Source organism: Corvus hawaiiensis, chromosome 6 (genome assembly GCF_020740725.1).
Source record: "Corvus hawaiiensis isolate bCorHaw1 chromosome 6, bCorHaw1.pri.cur, whole genome shotgun sequence".
NCBI lineage: Eukaryota > Metazoa > Chordata > Aves > Passeriformes > Corvidae > Corvus > Corvus hawaiiensis.
This window is the reverse complement of record NC_063218.1, coordinates 51,860,224-51,880,904: the sequence shown is the minus strand read 5'-3', so window position 1 is coordinate 51,880,904 and position 20,681 is coordinate 51,860,224. Positions and strand designations below refer to the sequence as shown.

Sequence of the window (20,681 nt, the reverse complement as noted above, 5' to 3'; positions counted from 1 at the left end):
TTTTTAGTTCTCTGTCAGTTGCTGGCAAGGCCTGGTGCCTGTCTATGAGCAAGATTCCCCTTCCCGCTTTTGTGGTTTTTGGGGTTTTTTCTGGCCATGAAAGTCACGTCCTTTAGTGACACGTTGCTGATTTCTGAGAGCAATGCTTACGTGCTCTTTCAGGTGTGATGCATTATTCTCTTCTCAACTCCCATTCTCTGAAAAAGCTTTTGGCTGACTGTCTTGGATGGGATTGAAATGTGGTTTGTGCTCTGCTTATCTACATCTCTTCCATGAGGAAATAACATCTCAAAACCTAATTCACTGTTGACATGACAAAGAGAAAAATGCAGGACACAGAGCCTGCTGCCTTGAATACGTGTAACTCCACATGCACCCATTGCTACCTACCAAAGGAGTCAAACAAATGATAAGTCAGCCTTTACATTGTGATACAAACCTATGTGCAGATGTAAAACCCTATATAAGGTGTTAAATAAAAGGCCTCATAATAGTCCAAGAATACAATTTTATTATGGCAGTGTGTCACTCAGGTTTCTACCGAAATTACCAGTATTGCAAACTACAAGCAGTGGGGTTTTGGTCTTGTTTTTTTTGTACAAATTTACCTAGACATCTCTGACCAGTTGTGGGCCTAATCATTGGTCATAGAAGCCAGTGGAAAAAAAAATTAGACTCTCTTACAGAACTCTACTGATGTTACCTATTATTATGTATATACTTAATAAAAGTGAGTGAGTGTGTGAGTAACATCTCCATAGTCAGCTAGAGTAGAGGACTTGGCTTTTAGGAGTGCTGACTAGAGCTCCTCACTGTGCTGTGGACACGAATAAAAAGCAGAATCAACTAAATAGGAGGACTCATCAGCTCTCTCCCAGTCTTTACTAGAAAGTGCAGTTGTCTTGGTCTTACCTGGAAAGAGGAATGAGAACACTGGAAACTGAACAATATCTGTCATGGGATGTTGTAATTGCCCAGCAGGTAGAGGGGCTGTTCCAAGAAGCACCAGAAGCCTGTACCATATTTCACTGGTGTTTCAACCTCTCTTGTGATCCTGGGGGTGCAGTGGATCCTCTGGCAGACTGCCAGGTGCCTGGGGAGAGCATTTCCTCACATTGCCAACATTAATTTGGGATTAAAGATTTGAGCTAATATCTAATCATAGTCTCGAGCCAGACAGTTTGGTTAAGATATTGTTGTGGCATTATGTTTTTGTTCCTGAAGAATAAGTAACCTCTAAGTAGGAGTTGATAATGTTTTTAAAGGCTCTCAGGCATAATATAAAAGTGTGTTTTGTGGGAAGACAGCATATAAAAACTTGCATTTTTGTCAGGTTTCTAATTTATGGGGAACAAGGACATGCAATAACCTAATTTGTCTGTGTACATTATGTCACTGATCACAAGTAATGGAGTACAAGCAGGTGCTTTGATTTGTATGTGTAGAAATTGATAGTAGGCTGAGCTAATGGTGAAGTAGCTTTAGCTTGCCAGAGGAAAGCCTTTGATTTAGTGTTGGTAGCATGAGAAGGTAAATCCAGGTCTCATGCTGAGCAGAAACACATAGCTAGTGTCCATGAAATCTGTACTTCTGCAGGCTGAAATGGTGGGTTTTGGGGTCCTTTAAATGATAAGATTTAGAAGGGGAAGGTTCATTTTGGAGATTAAGATTTTATGCAGACGTATTCAGCTTTAAGGGTGTCTCCTCCAAATGAAGACAGTGATTATCGTGATATTTGTCTGTTTCCAGTAAATGTGATTATATGATTATTTTTATCTGGTAATCTTAAATGCCTTTAAAAAAAGACAAATTCTACTAGTGGAAATGAAGATAGCTGATTTATTCCATTTGTTAGTGAAATTGGTATATCATACACTAAATGTTTTAAATTCCCCCTGCCCCCCCAAAATAAGCTTGTTTTTCAGATCTTGGTGTGTCACAGGAGTAGAAGAATACATACTAATATTTTCATACTTGGGTATATGAACCTTCAGTCAAAGCCTATGAACTATCTGCTATCTTTTTAAACCAGAGATTTCAGTAACAATTAAACTATTTTTTAACGTGTTTTTTAACACATTCTTTTCCTATATTTCAATCTTTTTAGTCCATACATCTAAAGAAGGATTATATTGAGTTTGTTATTTCCAGGAAAACCTGGGGGGTAGGGAGGAACACTGGGTGACACCATCACCAAACCAATCTGGTGCTAACAGTGGACAGGACACGTGAACCCATTATGTTGGTTGTAATACTTTTATGTACTCAGGGCATGTTTGTGAGATCTTGGGGAAAAAACAAGGCCATGCATTAGTAATGAGATCAGTTTGCTAGGAAAGGCACTGAGGACCACTCTGTGTCAATTAAGAGCAATTTGGGGTGGCAAATATCTTGAATGCTGGCTGACTCAGCTTGCACAATGCAGCCAATAACCAAATAGCAGAATTTCACAAGCAGCCACATCAAAGACACTCTGCCTCAGTTGGTGATGCAAACAACAGTAATTTCCTGTGTAAAGTATTTTCTCTAGGAGTGAGATCCATTGAACCCAGTTTTTTCTTCACATCTAAGAAAGCATAATTTTCCCACTGTTCCTGTCTCCTTGTCCAAACAAATTCATTTCCTCCTTGTTCTTCCTGAGTCATGGATTAATCTTTTCCTTCAAGTATTTTGCCTTAGTTTTCTTCTAGCCTTGTGTGTGAGTGCAAAGGACTTCACCTTTTTTGGTAGAATAAATCCTCTATGATTTTTGATGTGAATATACCAGACTGACCTATAGTAGGTAATGGTGTAATATAAGGTGAGGTTAATTAGAAGAGCACCCCTTCCTTTTGTGAAAATGAGGTGTCTGTCTTCTCCTCTCTTGTCTCTCTCTAGTACAATAATGTTTGGATACATCTCTTGGTCACTAGGAATAAAGGAAAAACATTAGAGGAGAAAGATGTGTGCAGCATTTAAAATGGATATAAAAGGAAATTGTTTAGCACGGAACGGTCAAATACTTCGGTAACTTAGACATCAAGGACCTTTCTGTAAATGTAGTACTTAACAATCCTGAAATCATATCACAGAATAAGTAAGGTTGGAAGGGACCTCACTTGCAATCTTTCTCACAATAACATGAAGAATTATTATAATAATACATTTTCTCTAGCATTAGAGTTATTACAAAATAAATGAGGCTAAGTAATACCCCAATATTAACTCAGAAATGCTAAACCCAGATGGTTCTGACTTGTGCAGTAGTCCAGGATCTTCCAGCATATGCAAACCCTACACTGTTTATGCTGTGAAATGTAATTAATGGCCTTGGTTATCTGCTGGAGTTGTGGGGTACCTGTGGAAAAGGAGCCTTTTTAATTGTTTTAATGAGTTCTCTCCACAGAAGAGCAAGACAATGCCATGCCAGCCTGGGCTGAAGATGCCTGAGTTTCCCTAGGTTTACTAAATGACTGGTTTTTTTTTCTAGATTCCAGCCTATGGAGAAGTGCACGTAAGAACTGGATAAATATGGCTTTTAAAGGCGAGGACCACTTAGATTCCCTTTCCTTACCAGTTCAGCGGTAAGTGGTGCACTCTATTATCCAGATTTGAGTGATTAAATGCTTCTGAGGCTGCAGCTGCACTTTCCTTTGAGGCTCTGAAGATTCTTAAAAGCTCACTTTTAAACTCAGTATTAGGTAATATTCCTACAGAATCTGGAGAATGAATACGGAAATTTGAGATAAATTTCTTGAAGCATTTGCAAATTTGTATACTTGGAGTCTGGTAAATCATAGCAGTGTTTCTGCAGCCATCGTTTTAAATGGATGACCATGTTTGCAGTGGAAATGTGACCACAGTGACTGGACTGGTTCTTAGTCATGATGGAAATGACTGGAACCCTCTGCACTCTGGGAAGACTGCTGAAAGTTACAAATGTAAATTATTTAGCGTGGTTGACTTTGTTCTGGTGTAGGTATGGTAATGATATGAAGGTTATGATATAAATTCTCCAGTCTGTGGTGCCTTGTTGGGAGTGGAGACACTGGTGACTGTGCTAATCAACAGATTTAAAAAAAAATCTGTTGGTTGCCATCTAGTAGCTGGCTCTGTGTAGTGTAGTTTTGCTTATAGCATAACAGAGGTGCCATGAAAAGAAAAAGAATACAATAACCTGCAGTCATTATGTGGCACAACTGGGTTTGTTTTGTTTTGTTTAGGAGGAGGAGGAGGAAAGAGGGTGAGGCCTGCTGAATGCAGGAATAAAATCAGAAATAAAATGGATTTACATTTCAGTCTTTTCCCTAGTCTTCTTTCTTCAGGTCAGACTGCAATTCTTTATTGTAATTAACTGGTTGCTGACATACAACCTCAAAATATGATGCTTTTCTTCATTAATAATTTGATATTTCTCTACCTTTCCTTACCTTGGTCTTCCAGCAGACACTCTGATAATGCCATTAAACTCACAGAGTAAGACCATATAAATGCATTCTCTTCTGGAATAAACACTATATAGAGGTATGCCAAGAACGATGGGTTAGTTAAGACTTATAGTTGTAGAAAACCAGCTGGAAAGAGAGCCAAGGGAACAGGTCCTGTGGGTGGCCAAAGGCTGATCCGTGCTGATGATGGCAAGATTTGTTTACCAGTACGTAAATGGGGAAATAACCATGAGTCTCTCCATGCTAGCAATTGGAAATGTGGAGTAGGAATAATGCACTTAGAGGTAACAGCAGCACGGAACAGAAAAGCACTGAATTTCGTAGGCTGGTGACTTCTAGAAAAGGAAAGTGCCTGCAATTCACAGGTGTGCAGTGTTTGGGGAAGCAAAGCTCTGCCATGTTATGTGAACAAAACCACCCTACAAGGACTCCACTGTAACTTAGCACAAGAAGTGACTTGGAAAAGTCCCATATAGCAAGCATTATGTTTTGACAAAGCGCTTGACTCAGCAGGGAAATTCTCTATAGTGAAATTTAAAAGTAAATAAATACTCTCCCTCAACCACAATAAAATATAAAGCTCCTATTTTTTTTAAAATTTCTATTTTGAAAAAGAATCCTTTTTCCTAAAGATGAGGGTTGTTTCAGGTAAAGCCCCTGTAAGAAATGGGCAGACTGAAGATGTTAGTTGTCAGAAAGGTGAAGGTACAGAGAAGGCTGGAACTGAAAAGAAGAAAAGGTGTTTTTAACTTAAGAATTCAGCAGAAAGAGCACAGTATGGACTAGATAAAGTTCAGGAGCTGTACAAAATGCTTTTCTTGATTACTAAAATAACCAACAAATCCCACTCAACAGCTTTTCCAAACAAATGGAATTTTTATGAGATTAAGTAGTTTCTTTGGGTTAGAGAAAGGAGTGATATGGCTCCTGTAGGGAATTTAAAACGATTAAGGGAATTTTCAAAATAACAAGATTCAAATCTTATTGTTTTTATTGTTCCTGTATCCAAGGCTAGGATGTATGACAGTCTCAGGATTCCAGTTCCTGCTTTTGGTGAGAGGGGCTTGAATTAACTTCTTGTGTCCTGTCACAGGGAGAAGGTACCTCAAATCCAGCTGAGGTTAATCCTGTGTAGGACCACAGCTATGTCTTGGTTCATGCTGAGGTCATGATCTTTCAGAAGTAAAAACAGGCAGGTCCCTAAGCAAGAATATCTGTCTCCATAGGAAAAGTGTATCATAAACATGCAGATTCCAAGTGTTTCCACAGTGGTCATTGGGGTCAACAGTTATCTTGGCTGTATAAGGATTTTAAAACTGGGGCCTTAAACCAAGTCTCTGTGCTGCATGAGTTGTTTACACTCTTTCCTTAGATTTTATGGGAAATCACCGCTTATATTGGAGTCTCTAGGGTATTGAGTCACTGTGTTAATGGCTTCCTAACACACTGTCAGACCTGCTGGCTCTAATTGACATCTAGGCTTCTATGGATTTAAAACTATGCACTATCCTGAGGAAAAACACAAATTATTGTTACAGAAACATTATTTTCTATTTCAATGAGTTAGGAACTTAAATGAAGGTTTTGTCTCTTAGGAGAGAAAACAATTGGAAATAGATCACTTTTATAAAGGAGTAATTTAGTACTCTCCAAAAGTTGTACTCCTTTGTGAAGAACCTTACAGGACCATAAAAATTATGTTTTCATCAGTGAGGGCCAGTTCACTATAGCATGTGAAATGTGTGTGTATTCCTTAGAGATGCACATTAGCCCTATTCTGAAATAGCTGTTTTTAGTGTAACTTTGGGAAAATGTCAGTGCCCTTTCCTTATCTTTATACTGGTATTGTTTTTCCATATTTCTGGTGAGCTTTTACATTGGTTTTTCCATCTGGAATAAAACCTACCTTTCACTTATGCTCCCATCCTTCATCCTGTGTCATGAGTGTTTGTTGGCCTTCTTGCTTTCAGTGGGTTAAAATTGTAGTTTGCACAGGCTTTTTTCATTGTAGACATGCAGATTTTTATACTTTCCACACTGGATGGTAAACTAAACTTAAGACAGTGCTGAATCTGAAGTCCTTCAACTAAAGAGAGAATACTCATAACCAAAAGTTGAAATAGGATGCTGTTTTGGCTTCTTGGATTATGTGTTCAGTTCAGGGCTGCAATTGGAGAAATACAGTATAATTAGAATTTTTTTTTAAAAGAATAAAGAATTATCTTTTATCAAAATTAGGTTATAAAAACCAACCACAATTGTCATCACCAACTTCCCCTCTTCCCCATAAAAACCTCCTAACCCCAAAACAACAACCAAGTAAAAACAAAATAAAATTAACAAAACAAACTGAAGAAAAACCTAATCCTGAATATGAGTCAACAATGTGCACTAGCAGCTCATAAAACCAGTTGTATCCTGGGCTGCATCAAAAGAAGCGTGATGGAGATTTGAGCAATCTGGTCTAGTGGAAGATGTCCCTGCCCGTGGCAGGTGGGATGGAACCAGATGATCTTTTAAGACCCTTCCAACCCAAACCATTCCATGATTCCATGAATTGTTTAAAATAGCTTGATGGTTTTCAGCAAGCAAACGAAGGCTACTTCCAGAACTCCAGGAGTGTCCCTGAAGGGCTGGGCACCATGTTCTCTTTCACAACTCTGTTGAGTACATTGCTGCTTGGCCAGTGGGGAAAGAAGTACTGATTGAAATGATGCAAATGATGCCTTCATGGAAATAGAAGGAAAAAAAGAATTGTTTATATTTGGTATTAATTGACTCTTAGATAATATTCATCAAAAGCTGAAAGTTGTGACTGGAAATAGAAGCAAGAGAAATTCAGGACTTTATACTGCAGGCACTGCATTGATTCTGCTTGTTACTCTGCCAAATCAGGATGGAAAAACTCATAGAACTTTATAGAAAATATGGACATATGAGATGAAAAATAGAGAAGTCTATAGTCCCAGAAGTGAATATTGTTTAAAAGGAAAAAAAAAAAGGAAAAAACCTCTTTATAAAGTAAGAGGATTTCTACTTGATTAGGAGCTGAATTTTTTCAGAGACCATTCACATCTCATTTTACTTCTACTTTTAGAGCTTCATGTGGCCCCTATACAGCTGAAAAGAGGTATTTTCAGGGGTAAGACGTGCAAATCTTTCAACATATTTCATATTGTGTTCATATGAGGCTGTCAGGAAAAGAATGGATCCATCCATTGGTCTCTACCTGCAGAGTGTCTAAAATTTCTCAGTAGTCAATATATGATTTAGTGCTCTGAATCAAAGGCAGTGAAATTTTTTTATTATTATTTTTTAAATTTTTTTCCTTCAGCTTACCAATGATGTCCTGCCCCTTGTATTCTGTAGGTCATGGGAATCTGTAGGTATTGATGCTATTGTTTTTCTGGCCCTGAATTTTGGGCAGTGAGTTGTTTGGTTGCATGTCAGTTCATTGAAATGTTTGCTGTTTCATTATCTACGTGGTTTCTTAGAGATGAGTCTCCAAGTGGAGGATTTCTAGGGATTTGACTTCTGTGAATAAGTGTGAATAAAGATTGTTCTCTTTTTTCCTCATTCTGGTCTATTTTTTTTTAACCATCTCAGTTCCTCTTACCTTTCTATTTCCAATCTGCATGGCTTCTGTAATTTGTAGCCACATCTCTTAGTGCTTGTTCTCACAAGATTTTCCTGTTTTTTATTTTTTTTATACCACCTCATTTAGTTTTCAGTTTTAAGACCATGCTCCAGTTATAATTAATCATAAAATCCTTTTTAAGTAAAATTGCTTTAAATGCTTTGTCTGATCAGGGTTTGTATATGTCCTATATTTTTAGGCATCTTCTGTAAGTGCTGAATTCTTCCTATTTCAGTTTCCTACAGTGTTCACTGCTGATAACCAAGGCCTTGTTCTGTATTTCTGGCTTTTCCCACCTGTGTCTGCAAACTGAACTTCCTGTCTAACAAGATCTTCATTCAAAGCAGGAAACAACATTTATATTTCTGTCTTGTATTTTACAAGCTGCTTTCTGTGCATAGATCTTGCCCTGTTAGTTAGAATCCTACATTCCCTATGATCAGTTTTATTTGGATTACGTCAGGAATTTGTTTGTTGTGGCTCCTTGAAAGTAGTCAGATAAAGACTGTAAGAAACTCTAGAACAAAAAAAACACCAAAAAACAAAACCCAATTTATTTGTAATACAAGAGGTAGAGCAGAAAATTTTCAGAGTTCCAAGTTCAGTGTGTTTACATGGCTCTATGAATCACTGCTTTGAGTTTTCAAAAACCATTTGAGAATTGAATGCTTGCTGGGGAATTGAAAATGTGTTTTGAAAAACTTCTTTTTGCGATAGGCTGTGGGAATAGATTATGACAGAAGAAAGGAGAGTGCTTTGGCAATAATGCAATAAAATCACCTTCTAGTGACAAGAAATAAAATCAGTTATTGCATAGCTCAAGGCACTCATGATACCTCATTTAATGACCTTGCATTTTTTTCCTTTCATTTAGTTTACCCTACAACAATTCAGCAAATAATTTTATAGCTTCAGAAATTGAGCTCACCTTACTATGAAGTATTTTTGACTTTAGTGATTTACATGGCACCTGCAACCAAACTGAAAACTGAGTTGTTTGTAGGGAGTTTTATGGTGGTTGTAAAACAGATTTGTGAATCTGTATGGTCCTTCTGGGAAGGATTTTCAGGCATGCTAGCTGACCAAGTCCAAAGGGTGATGTTAGTAAAACAGCATGTATTGATTTGCCATCATTTGATGGCATTCATGAGGAATATGAACTCAACAGATTTTTTTTTTCACCCCCATGTGAATCCATGGGTAAAAATATCTCTGTTCCTCTATTTCAGGATGTTAGAATGTAGGTCAGCAGTTTAGCTAGCAAGCAGCAAAAATAATTGCATTTCACTTGTACTTTGGGCATTTTTGGGGTCTGTAAGTCTGCCAGAATGCAAGATATTTCCTAACCTTTTCCTTCCGATAGTTTTAGCATTATATCTTTATATTTAGTTGTATAATGCACTGTAGAAATATGTTATACTACTTCCCAGAGCTATGCTGTAAAATATTGTATGTTGAACTGTAGAAGTCACAAAAGAATTTTGGCTTTTAACCCGAAGGAAATTTGAGTTTGTCTGTTACAATAATTGTGAAGTTATGGTAACTTTAAAATGTGAACAAATTGATGAATTTAAACAATCTGACTGGCCTCACTAGACCTTTCCTTCATTAAACTTGATATTTCTTGTTTGTGGCTTGCTGTTACTTGGAAACTACTTTTTAAGGATCAAGGACTGCCTTTCATCCTTAAAGACAATTAAGAGTTTATTCTGAATCCCTTGTCAGGGTCAGTGATGTTTCCTAGCATGTGGCACACAAGCACTGTAAAGAGCTCAAAGTAGTGCTGGTGTAGCCTTTATTATGGAAGAAACTCTCCCTATTAATTTGAGAATGAGTATTTTTGAAATGTGGGAATCTGTAGAAGAGGCTCCTCTCTTTTTGTGTCTTAGATAAAAACCAGTTGCGATCTGCACAGTGAATATCTTGTGTTTGGGCCTCGGTATCCTTTTCAGAAATTAATTTTAATTAACCCTCAGATTAATGTCTTTGAAATCACTGACAGAACTGTGCCTGAATGTTTGGTTGCCTTATCTACCAGGCATAGATGATGGGTTCTGACTGCATCTTCACAACTGTTGCAGGAAGTTTTTATTGTGACATCAAATTAGTAGTCCTGTCAACTTTACACCCTGTAGCTTGCTCTTCTAGCCATTGGTTTATGGCTTTGACTCCACAGTTTGTGCTTCTTTGCTTTCACTGATCCTAGCAAGACCTTTTCAAACAATTCAGATATTTGTGGTCTGTGTTGCTTACTTGCATTTTGACTTTCATAAGCGTGTTTTCCTGTATCACATCTCAGAAGTGATGTTGATCAGGTTTAGACATCTGCCACCGCTCCTGTTGGAGTGCTCTGTTTTCAGAAGACAGACTTGCTAGTTATTTCTGTGTAAAATTAAAGGTTTTATCTTGCACATGGGAGCCTTCTTTCCTGTTTGTTAATCTAACAACATGAATGATGCATTGACACAAATGCTCTGATTTCCTTTAGTCTGCCAAATATTTTTATTGCAGTTTGATACTTTTCTGCTTTATGAAATCTTCTAGCCAGGTAGATGGATTCTTAGAAGTCTAAGATATTGTAAATGTACTATGAGAAGATCATGGAATTTTTTAAAATTGTAAAGTAATTCATATTGTCATCTTAGTACTTTTGCTCAGAATTTTATTTTGCCATTTTCTATTATCATAATAGTTTATAATTTATATTTCCCTTAGCATTAACAGTATTCCTTTTTGGTTCACAGGTGGTGTCCCATAAATTCTCTCTCTGAAAAAAAAAAAGGGCAAAAGTCAAAACCTGAAACTGTTTAATTTTGGTGCAATCTTAAGTGAAGTACGTAGGTATCTTGCTTATTTGCCGTACATCCTTAGAAAAAACCCCACCTAAAACCCTACTATAATGCCTCTTTTGGTTGAGTTGCTGTGCAGTAATGTTATGGTTTTTTGTCATAATGTTTCAGCCATGGGTAGCTGCTAGAAACCACAGGCTTCACTGCTGTATTGTCTTTGTGAGCTTCCTGGCATTAAATAATACTGAGCCTGAGCTCCAAGTGTACACTTTCTGAACCCAGTGTGTTTGCTGTGGGGAAGACACATGCAAAAGGAAACCCTCCCAGCAACAAAACATATCAAGTTATTGTAATGGTCTGATCCTGTCCTGCTCTGATAATTTGGTCATGCAGGGAAGAATTTGCAAGTTAGAGTCTTTAGGATGGCAAGGTTAAGTAGTATTGGTAAACAGTGCATTTTACAAGGAAAACGCAGAGCCTGCCATGTCTAATCTTTGACTTCTTTACTTTCCAAGTCTGAACTTTGCAAATGACAGAAAAGACTGTGTGTCTGCTCTTCCATTTACAATACAAAGTTATTAGTTATTTGTATTATTGAGACACTTTGACTTCCTATGCAACTTTATCTATCTCAGGTAATCTGAATTTACTACTCTTGCTGGCATAACATTGGAAACTATAGCATGATTTTTTTTTTGGCAGGGAAGTGTATGGGACACCACCTGTGAACTAAAAGGGAAAATTGTTAATACTAAGGGAGGTAAAAAGTGTAAATTATTATCATAATAGGTAGACTAAGCTGAAATCAAATGGCATGCCATGGAACCAAAAGTTCCATAATTTTCTCTCCTTTCAGCAGTTAGACCGTATTACTGGTATTATCACGTTGGTAATGTAGCTGCAATTGTTCTGGTTAGCCCTGGAAGGAAATCAAGGATGAAATCCTATCTTTTTACTTCAGTAAATATCCAAAATACCTTTCCTGTACAAAATTGAAGCTGCTTTGAAGCATTCCAGGGTCCTTCACCTTTAGTGTTCTAACAAAGAGGGCAAAGAACCAAGTCGTCCTCCTTAACAGAAATACAACTCTGCATGAAACTTGAAAAAAAAAAGGTCAGACTAATGAAGGGATCCTAAAACTCAAGGAGTCAAGTTCACTGAGTTAATTATTGACTTATTCTGAGAAAATACGGTGTTGTCACCTGTCTTCAAAAGGGCAGTGTGGGTTGTTGAAACTTATTTAACACTAGAGACATCACTCCTCTTGATTTATTGTGGCTGTAATGCTGATTAATTTTCTTGCCTCAGGCAAAACTCTTTACCTTCCCCTGTCTTTGTGTTCCACCTCAGCTGTGGAAACACAGAGGAAGTCCTTACTGGCCTATCTCCATATGTTTCTGTTGCAATGGTTCTTATACAGCACTATGCTATGAGCTCATGTGCCCTGTTATGCCTGCTGTGGGTGCAGCATCCTCCTGCACTGCGGCACGTAGGAAATGTTGAATGTTACATACAGGCTGCTTTCAGTAAATGCAAAAAATATGTTTCTGTTCAAAAAACATAACTTGTTCCTTCCATATGTTACATTTTATCATCATTTTCACAGTGGTGTTTTCTGGCAAGTGAGTTCATTAAACTCTCTTTACAACCATGGCCATAACAGAGTATGATGAATAAATACCTCTACCTTGGTATTTCTGAGGTTTTCCCCACAATTAATTTTTTTTAAAATTAATTCCTTCATTAAAGATATTTTAATGGTCTTACTATGGCTTGTCTTTTCAGCTATGTAGGACAAATACTAGTACCATACTGAGTTAAATACAGTATTTTTCACGTCATTTCATGTTTCCTGGAAATTTCTTCCTTATTTAATTGCCTGGTCTCTCTTAATCTGGTTCACTGTTGCCTGGGGATGGTTGGGAGGATCTTGTAATCAGTTGTTCAGTAGCCAGTAATGAGCAAATTTAAGAAAGCTGTAAGGACAATGCTCCAACTTTGTAAATTTTTTTTTTTGTTATTTTCACTTTTTGACAAATAATATAATGATCTTAAAAAATGTGCTGGTCAGTGTGACCCCATTTCTGGTCTCATTAAATTGGCCCATGTCTGTTAGTGGTTGGGTTTATGAGCTCATATTAACCCTGAGGGATTTGGAGTGCAAACAGGAGTTTAACATTAAGCTGAAATCTGACTGTTAACAATTCCAGTTGTTTTGTTTTGCTCCTCACAGTCTTTCAGAGAATGTGGTAAAGTGAAAATATATGTACACACATATACAAACATATTGTTTTATTTAGGGCAATCTGCATAAAGGACTATATGTAGTTCCTGTTTCTAAACAACCAGCTTTTCATTATGTTGCAGGTATAAACTATGCTTCAGGTATTTGAATTTTGCATTTTGCTAACTGTGCATACTTTATTGCTGAATTTAGTTCAGGGCTATTGTGGGAGTATAGAAAACATCTACATCAAGAATGTAATATTCTCTTCGACTAAGGACATGGAAATAATTTTCCAATATCTTAAATGTCAGCAGCACTGATGTCAGGATAAAGATTAAACAAGAGCAAAGCAGGGAAAAGCTGAGAAAATTATTGAAGGAAAAAGGGAAGAACTAGGCAATGGTATCCAAGTAGTTGAGGCTGTTCAATGGATGACAAGATAGGTGAAAGCAAATTTTTGGGAAGTGCTGTAGAGCAAAAAATATCTTGTTCAGTATCAGCTGCCCAGAAATAGCATTTTGATTTTGATTATTATGTGTTAGATTAGAGTATTGTGTTACACAACTTAACTCTGGGATAACTGTGATAGTGGGGTGGGATGAAAGCAAAGGGCAGGCAAATACTGGAATTGGGAAGCAGTGAAATCAGCTAATGATACCTACTCAGATTGTTAACCTTGCTTGCCAGAATCCCAAAGTAAGGGAGCCATAGATGTCCACTGGCTGACTTACAGGCCAGGCTTGATTTCTGGGCCAGAGATTTCTATGCTTTGTGCCATCAATGCAAAATGACACATTTTACATTATTTTAAAACTTTTTTTAATTTTAAAGAGCAACTTGCAAAATGAATTCACTTAAAAAACTAAAGTTAATATTTCAAGCATAAAATCTGCCATGCTGGCCTTGTGAATATTACAAGTGTCTAGTCTGCAGCAGTGAAGAGTCCTTTATCCAAAGTCTTTCAGACCTTGTGAATATTACAAGTGTCTAGTCTGCAGAAGTGAAGAGTCCTTTATCCAAAGGTGTTTGAGTTGGGCTCTCAATCTTGAGAACATCAAGGAAGTCCTCAGGCTTCCAGATTTCAAGTAACAATCCTTAAAATCAACTATTGTTTAACTCTTTCTTATAGTTCAATGCAAGCAGTGGGAAGTCAGGAGGGAGAATTACGAAGAGCCATGTATCTTCATAATTTTATTTTTATATTGTTTTGACAGAAACTTCTCTCCGTGATGGTTCAGGCACAAAGCTAATTTTTTCCATCTCATTTAGAAGCAAACAAACTTTTCTCAAGCTTGTCTTCCTGTGGCACAGTCCTGATGTGGAGGCGTAGGGGCTGTGTTTATGTTGTGAGGGTGAATCAGGAAGCGACTAGATGGGAACACTCCTGGCTTAGTCTAACCCCCTATTGCTCTTGGCTAAAGTATCAGGAGCAACCTGGAAAGCAATCAGCTGCTACTGCCAGGGACAAATAAGATATTTTGTTCTGCTCCAAAGGGCTGGGATTGTGCTGAACATTCTCTGTTTAAGTGCTGGATGAGAGATTGATCTCAGTAACTTTGAAAATGTATTTTTTATTGGTAAAATGTGAAAACAGTCCAACTGACTAAACTGCTGCACAGCTGCCCTGCTGTGAAAGAGAGGGTATTTCAAAGTGCATGTTTTTCCCAGGATTGTTCTACTGTAGTTCCAGCTGCTACAAATGCAAGGTGCTCAGTAGATGCTCAAATTGAACAATTTTTACCACTTAACAGCTTGATATAAATTTATATTCCTCAACAGATGACACAATTTTGATGAATTTTCCATCATCTAAAAGGTGATACTGCTCTTTTCTCACCAATTAAATTTCAGTGTGCTTATGTATGTGTTTGTGGAAGAAACAGGAAGGGTTTTTGGACAGATCTGATGTTCTTTCAATTAGAATTTAGCTCAACATTTGTCTATCTTTTTAAATTTGACACAGAATAGGGATATATATGACATACATTTAATACAGTTGTGATAGTGCAAAAGCACAGAAAATTTGATTTCAGTTTACTCTTCTAGCAAATAATGTGCAGTGGTTTGTGTTTCCAGAAAGAAGCCTAAAACTATGTTTGGAAGAAATAAAATGGGCTCCATGAATTTAAAAAACTTGTTGTCATTCTCTGTTTTTGTTGTTTACTTCTGTCTTTTGTAGGCATTTTTCCAGTGATCCATCCACTTTGAGGATTACAACTTATTTTTTACATATAGGTGTTTTCCTGCTGTCCCCCCAGTGTGTCTTAAGGAACGGTTTTGCATCACTGCCCTTTTCATTTTGTATACATGATGCTTTTGACAATGACACTTAAGCTGAGATTTTCTCAGAATTTCTTAGAGAGACAGGTTACAAAGAAAGCCAAAGCTATGTGGGGAGGTTGTCCTCATATTTATATTAGAACCATTGGAATGTCTTGGATTGAAAGGAACCTTAAGCATCATCTGGTTCCAGCCCCCTGAACCTTCCACTACATTGGGTTATTCTAAGCTCTATCCAACCTGGCCTTGAACACTTCCAGGGATGGGGCATCCAACATCTCCTTGGACAATCTGTTTCAGAGCCTCATCACCCTCATAGTAAAGAATTTCTTCCTAATATCTAATATTTAAACCTACTCTCAGTTTGAAGACGTTGCCCCTTGTCATGTCACTACATCCTCTTGTAAATAGTCTCTCTCCATCTTTCTTGTAGGCTCTCTCCAGGTACTGGAAGTTCACAATTAGGTTACATAGCTCTGAGTCTTGTATCACCTTTTCTTCCCCTCTTTGGCATTTCATTTGGATCCCCCTCAATGTGTGCTTGCACATGGACATGTGCTTGTGTTGTAAAATGATGCTTACATGGAGGCCCTGTATGAAGTCACCCTTTGCACTTTTCATATGTCTCTACCTGTTTCATACTCTGAAGAAATGCCTTCCGCAAATATGATCACCTCAGCATTAAATGAATCAGGAAAGAGGAAATGGATATGCTGGAACATGCATAATATTTCACAAATGTGATACAGGAACTGTACCTGCTTCCTGCAGGTATATTAACCTTAGTTTGATTTGAGCCTATAAAGAGCCTCCAATCACTCTTACTCCCAGAGTAAAACAGTGCTGCTCCTCAATTTAGGTCCTTAAATAATCTATAACTAGAAGTGAGTTTAGTTTTATATCTCAAAGAGCATCAGTGGTGAAAACAGCCCATTACCATCAGAGCTTTGTATACATCCCTGCAGCTCGTTAGGACAAAGGTTTTGACTTCAGTCAGAAAAATGTGGTACAGGTTAGCTTATTTACTACAGTTATGTAAGATAATATATGCTAGGATTTCAGGCATTCTTTTATGTCAGAAATAGTAAAAATTTTTGCTAATAGGCAGCAGAATGATGCTGATATTTGTCTCGACACTATTCTCCAAGCTTTTTTCCTCTGGGTGTTTTGAAAAACATTCAGAAAGCTCATAATGCTGTCATTGCTAAGCACCTGTGCAAGGGGTAACCATGTGGTTCACTGAGCCACATGTTAAAAAGTGATGAAAGGATATCCTAACCAATGGTAGAGTGACACAGAGATTATCCATCATGACCTAGAGCATTCCTTTGGGAAATTCTTCTTCAGTTTTCAGGAAATATGATGGTTGAAAGTTGAATGTATCTCGTATGCCTGTGGAAGGTGACTATTTCTCAACATCTTAGGTTTGAAAATTAAATAAAAGGGAAATGAAGTTTGTAGGACTGATTATCAAGGTACTGCATTTGTTTTTCCCAAAGCTGAAGTTGCAGAACAAATTAAATGGAGTTCTGAGTACAGCTGGCTGAGAAATGGTTCTTCTGCTTGAATATTTGAGATTGCAATTTTGTTTTACCTCTGCACAAAGATGTTTCTTACCTATTCCACTTAATTATTTGAAACCAGCAAAGGAAGACCTTCCACTGAGAGCTTCTATCCATAAGAACAACCCTCAAAATTGGGGCTTGAGCCCAAGTTCATTATAAATGTCCTAATATTTTTCTGGATAAATACATATATATGTGTTGATAGGCAAACGGTTCCAGCAGGATTTATTGCATGAGGCAAACGTTAGAACAGCAAATATCTAGCAAATGAAATATGAAGTTAAAATATGTTAAAAACACAACTTAGTGATCTGAATGAGGAGATATATAACCAGGTATTCACCCACAGGTATCCACATATGCGTATATGTGCACCCTTAATTGTGACTCCAACCTAAGTCTGATACATAAAAACTGATCTGATTGAAAAAAAAAAAAAAAAAGAGAGAATGGGATGGAGACAGAAGCAATAAAATTGCTCAGAAAACAGCCAGCTACTTCTAGATCTGATGTATTAAATAGCATTTTGGTATTTGGGTTGTAGTCTTTTCCATCTGGTAGTTACTTTTATTATGTGAAGTATCATGACATTTGATTTCAACTGTGTGTGTATGGACACAGACAAGATAATGACTTAATTGGCATGTGCCCTGTCATGGTTTCACTCCTGCTGTCATCAGCCATCATTCCAGGCAGCTGTGAATACAGGAAAATTTAGTTCCAGTAAGGTTATGCTTGGTGCAAAATCCAACAATACATTTAATATATCAAGAGACAAAGGTGATATTTCATGAATAGAGAAAGAGGATAGTCTCATCCCTCTCCAATCCCAGTGGAACCAATGACACTTATATCAATATTGCTCTTCAAAACCTCACTATGAGACTTTGACATGAATAGTGTAATCTGGAATATCTCAAGTCCTCCAAACTTCCAAGTTCAGGTCAGATGTCTGTGGGGTTGTAGTGGTGTAAAAAAGGTGGGAAGGGAAAAATCATAAGTACACAACTTTGGCCATCAGTGCACATCTGACAAAATACAGACAGAAGATATTTAATGATGTTTTTACTGGTTCAGTTGTTGGAGGAAGTTAGCAGCATGCAGCATTGATTTCCCTCCACTCTCAGCTTTAAATAGAGAACTGAAGGTAGTTTAAACGTGTGAAATTGTGGTGAACTGCTGTTGTTTTGCTTGTGCCTTCTTTCACACTGTTTTTAATGGCTGGTTTTTTTGATCAGCCTTAAATAAATTCATTGGCATTTCTTTTCTTCTCTCCACTGGAAATGGGCATCTTTGCCTTCAGTACACAGCAATAGTGAGAGGCAGGAAATCAGAGACATTATCTTGTTTGTTTTGGGGAACAGAGGTGCTTATCAGTGCCTTTTGAAGAGCATGTGTATTCAAATTAATAATGTAGTATATTGAAGAGGAACAATGACTCTTTCCCCAGGTAGGAATTGGATAATTGGATCTTGCCTTCTGATTTCAGGAGGAAGGTTCAGCTGCTTTTCTTTCAGTTGGATAATGTCCAGTCTAAGAATTAATTTAGTGAAATAAAAATTTTGGGGGAGAGGGACACTAGAGAGAGAAACAACATTTCCCTCCAAGTTAGAGATGGCCCAAAGTACACTGTGTTAAGCCTGTAAAATGTTTTAAATGTAGTATTTGGGTTTCAGGACGTTGTTTGAAACCTTCCAGGAACAGGTGTCAGGTGAGAAGTGGAATCCAAATTACACATCTTTTTGCTTGCAATTGATGTGACAAATTCGTGCTGAGATTCCTGCCTGAATTTTTTATATTAGTGGCAGCTGCAGAAAAGTACATCTTGCATGAGAACTGGAGCTTGAAAAGGTGTTGAGCAGAGGCTTTGCAAATTTTATGAAGTGATGAAAAGCCTTTAATAAAGCTAAATTGATTTATCCTTGCATGCTGAATAACAGTAGAACACAGAAATCACATAGAAAACTGGATCTACTTTATTTGCTTCTCTATACAGTGAAGTTAGTTATCTTATTTTCTGTTTACATGATGGCAGCAGAAGAGGATTTTTAATCAGACAAACACAGAGCTTTTTTCCTTCCTACGAAGACTTTACTCTCATAATACGGCTGAAAAAGGGAAACTAAAAGACAATATTCAGTGAATAAGTAACTTTATTTTGTGTGTGTTTCACACGTGTACTTTTCATTTCTGAGGAAATTTTTTTATTTCACAGTAATTTGTATGAAATAAATTCCTTTAGCTAAAGCTGATGACAATAAAAGACTTAATATGGGGCAATATATCCTTGCTTCCATTTCTGATATATTTTCAAATCCGATTTTCTTGATGTGCTGTGAGGTACCATAAAGGATTATAAGAGGACAAAAACCTAGTTCCACTCATCCTTTAATTGTTTTTTTAGTGCAAAATACTGTACTCCCATAAAACATCCATTTATTTATATTTGGTGCCAGAGGCTAATTCATTGAACCTGGGATATATTATTGCAAAACAATGGTGTTCACTACATTTTACGCTCTGTTAGCTGTTTTCCAGGTTCTTTGATGGCCACTAAGAGTTTATTATTGCTAAATAAATAATTAAAAAGGGATAATTGGCTTATTTTTGTGCAATGATACCAGAATGATGTGGGGCTTTTTTTTTGGGGGGGGGGGGGGAACATCATTGTTCTGTTTTTAATGTACTGCAGAATGTGGAGCCTGCATACCCTTATGAATCATGGATAACTCATTTGTGCCAGAGATTCACTGACAGTGACCTAAACCCTGCTCCTGCTAAATGAAGAGGAATAAATAGATATTCTGTTTCATTCTACTCACTAAGAAGGGGGAAAAAGAAGCAATCCTTATTCTGTCTTTTCTTTCTGTCATCGTTTGTAATATTCTCTCAGTCTGTGTAAAAGCCATTTGGTTCTATCCTCAGGGGTTTGTAATTCTTTTCACTTGCTCCCTTGTGAAGGTGGAGATTGACACCTGTGCAATGGGGCTCTTGTCAGCCAGATTTGCTCCCTCCCTTGCTCCTCTTTTACACCTGATATTATGAGTTGCTGCGAACAGCGGAGAGGTGAAAAGTCCTTGCTAATGAATTATTTCCCGGGAATGAGCAATCTGTGGGATTCCTAACCCACTCATCTTTACTTTTGCCAGGAAACCAGGCTTTGTTTGTTTCTTCACCTCATTCAGTCTTGCGAAGGACCCTCCTGAACTCTTGTCTATTTCAGGTCTTGGAATCCAATTGCTTTGGATTCTATATTTTAATGAGAGTGTTCTAGTTCAGGCATTCTTCATACTTCAGCTGTTGCCCATCATTCCAAAGCAACTCTACGGTGGTAAAAATAACCATCCATTTCCTTTTTCCTTTTCCTATTTGGCCCTCAGAACTCTTCTCAGGATTGCTTGGAAAAACTTACTCTTTATTGTGTTATGGTAGCATCTGGAAGCTCCACTCAAGATGAGAACACTGTGTGCAATGCTCAGTGCAAAACCAAGGAAGTGTCACTTCTTAGGCTAAGCAGAGAATTTAGCAGGAGAGAAGGATGGCAGGAGGTAATTAAACTTCTCAGAAGATTAGTAGGAAAGCAAAGAGTGGAGCCCAACCTTTGAAATTTCTGCTTGAATGTATCCACTAGATTGGCCTTCTGCTCTGAGTAACATTGTTGTGGCTGGAGGGCACAAAAGCTTTAAGGAATTCAGAAAATATAAGTCCGGCTGTGTACAGCCTTCCACCACATCTGCATAGATAAGTGAGGCAAAA

At 37.5% G+C, this 20,681-nt stretch overlaps 1 protein-coding gene across 2 annotated transcripts in view; it reads left to right on the top strand.

The window, feature by feature from the left end:
- INSC (INSC spindle orientation adaptor protein) overlaps nt 1-20,681 on the top strand; it is a 125,654-nt gene that overhangs the window by 31,342 nt on the left and 73,631 nt on the right. For both annotated transcript variants that reach the window (XM_048308393.1, XM_048308392.1), the window contains one exon: nt 3,470-3,563. In XM_048308393.1, the coding sequence (XP_048164350.1) occupies nt 3,511-3,563 (53 nt within the window). In that variant the 5' untranslated portion in view covers nt 3,470-3,510. The remainder of the gene's footprint in view (nt 1-3,469; nt 3,564-20,681) is intronic.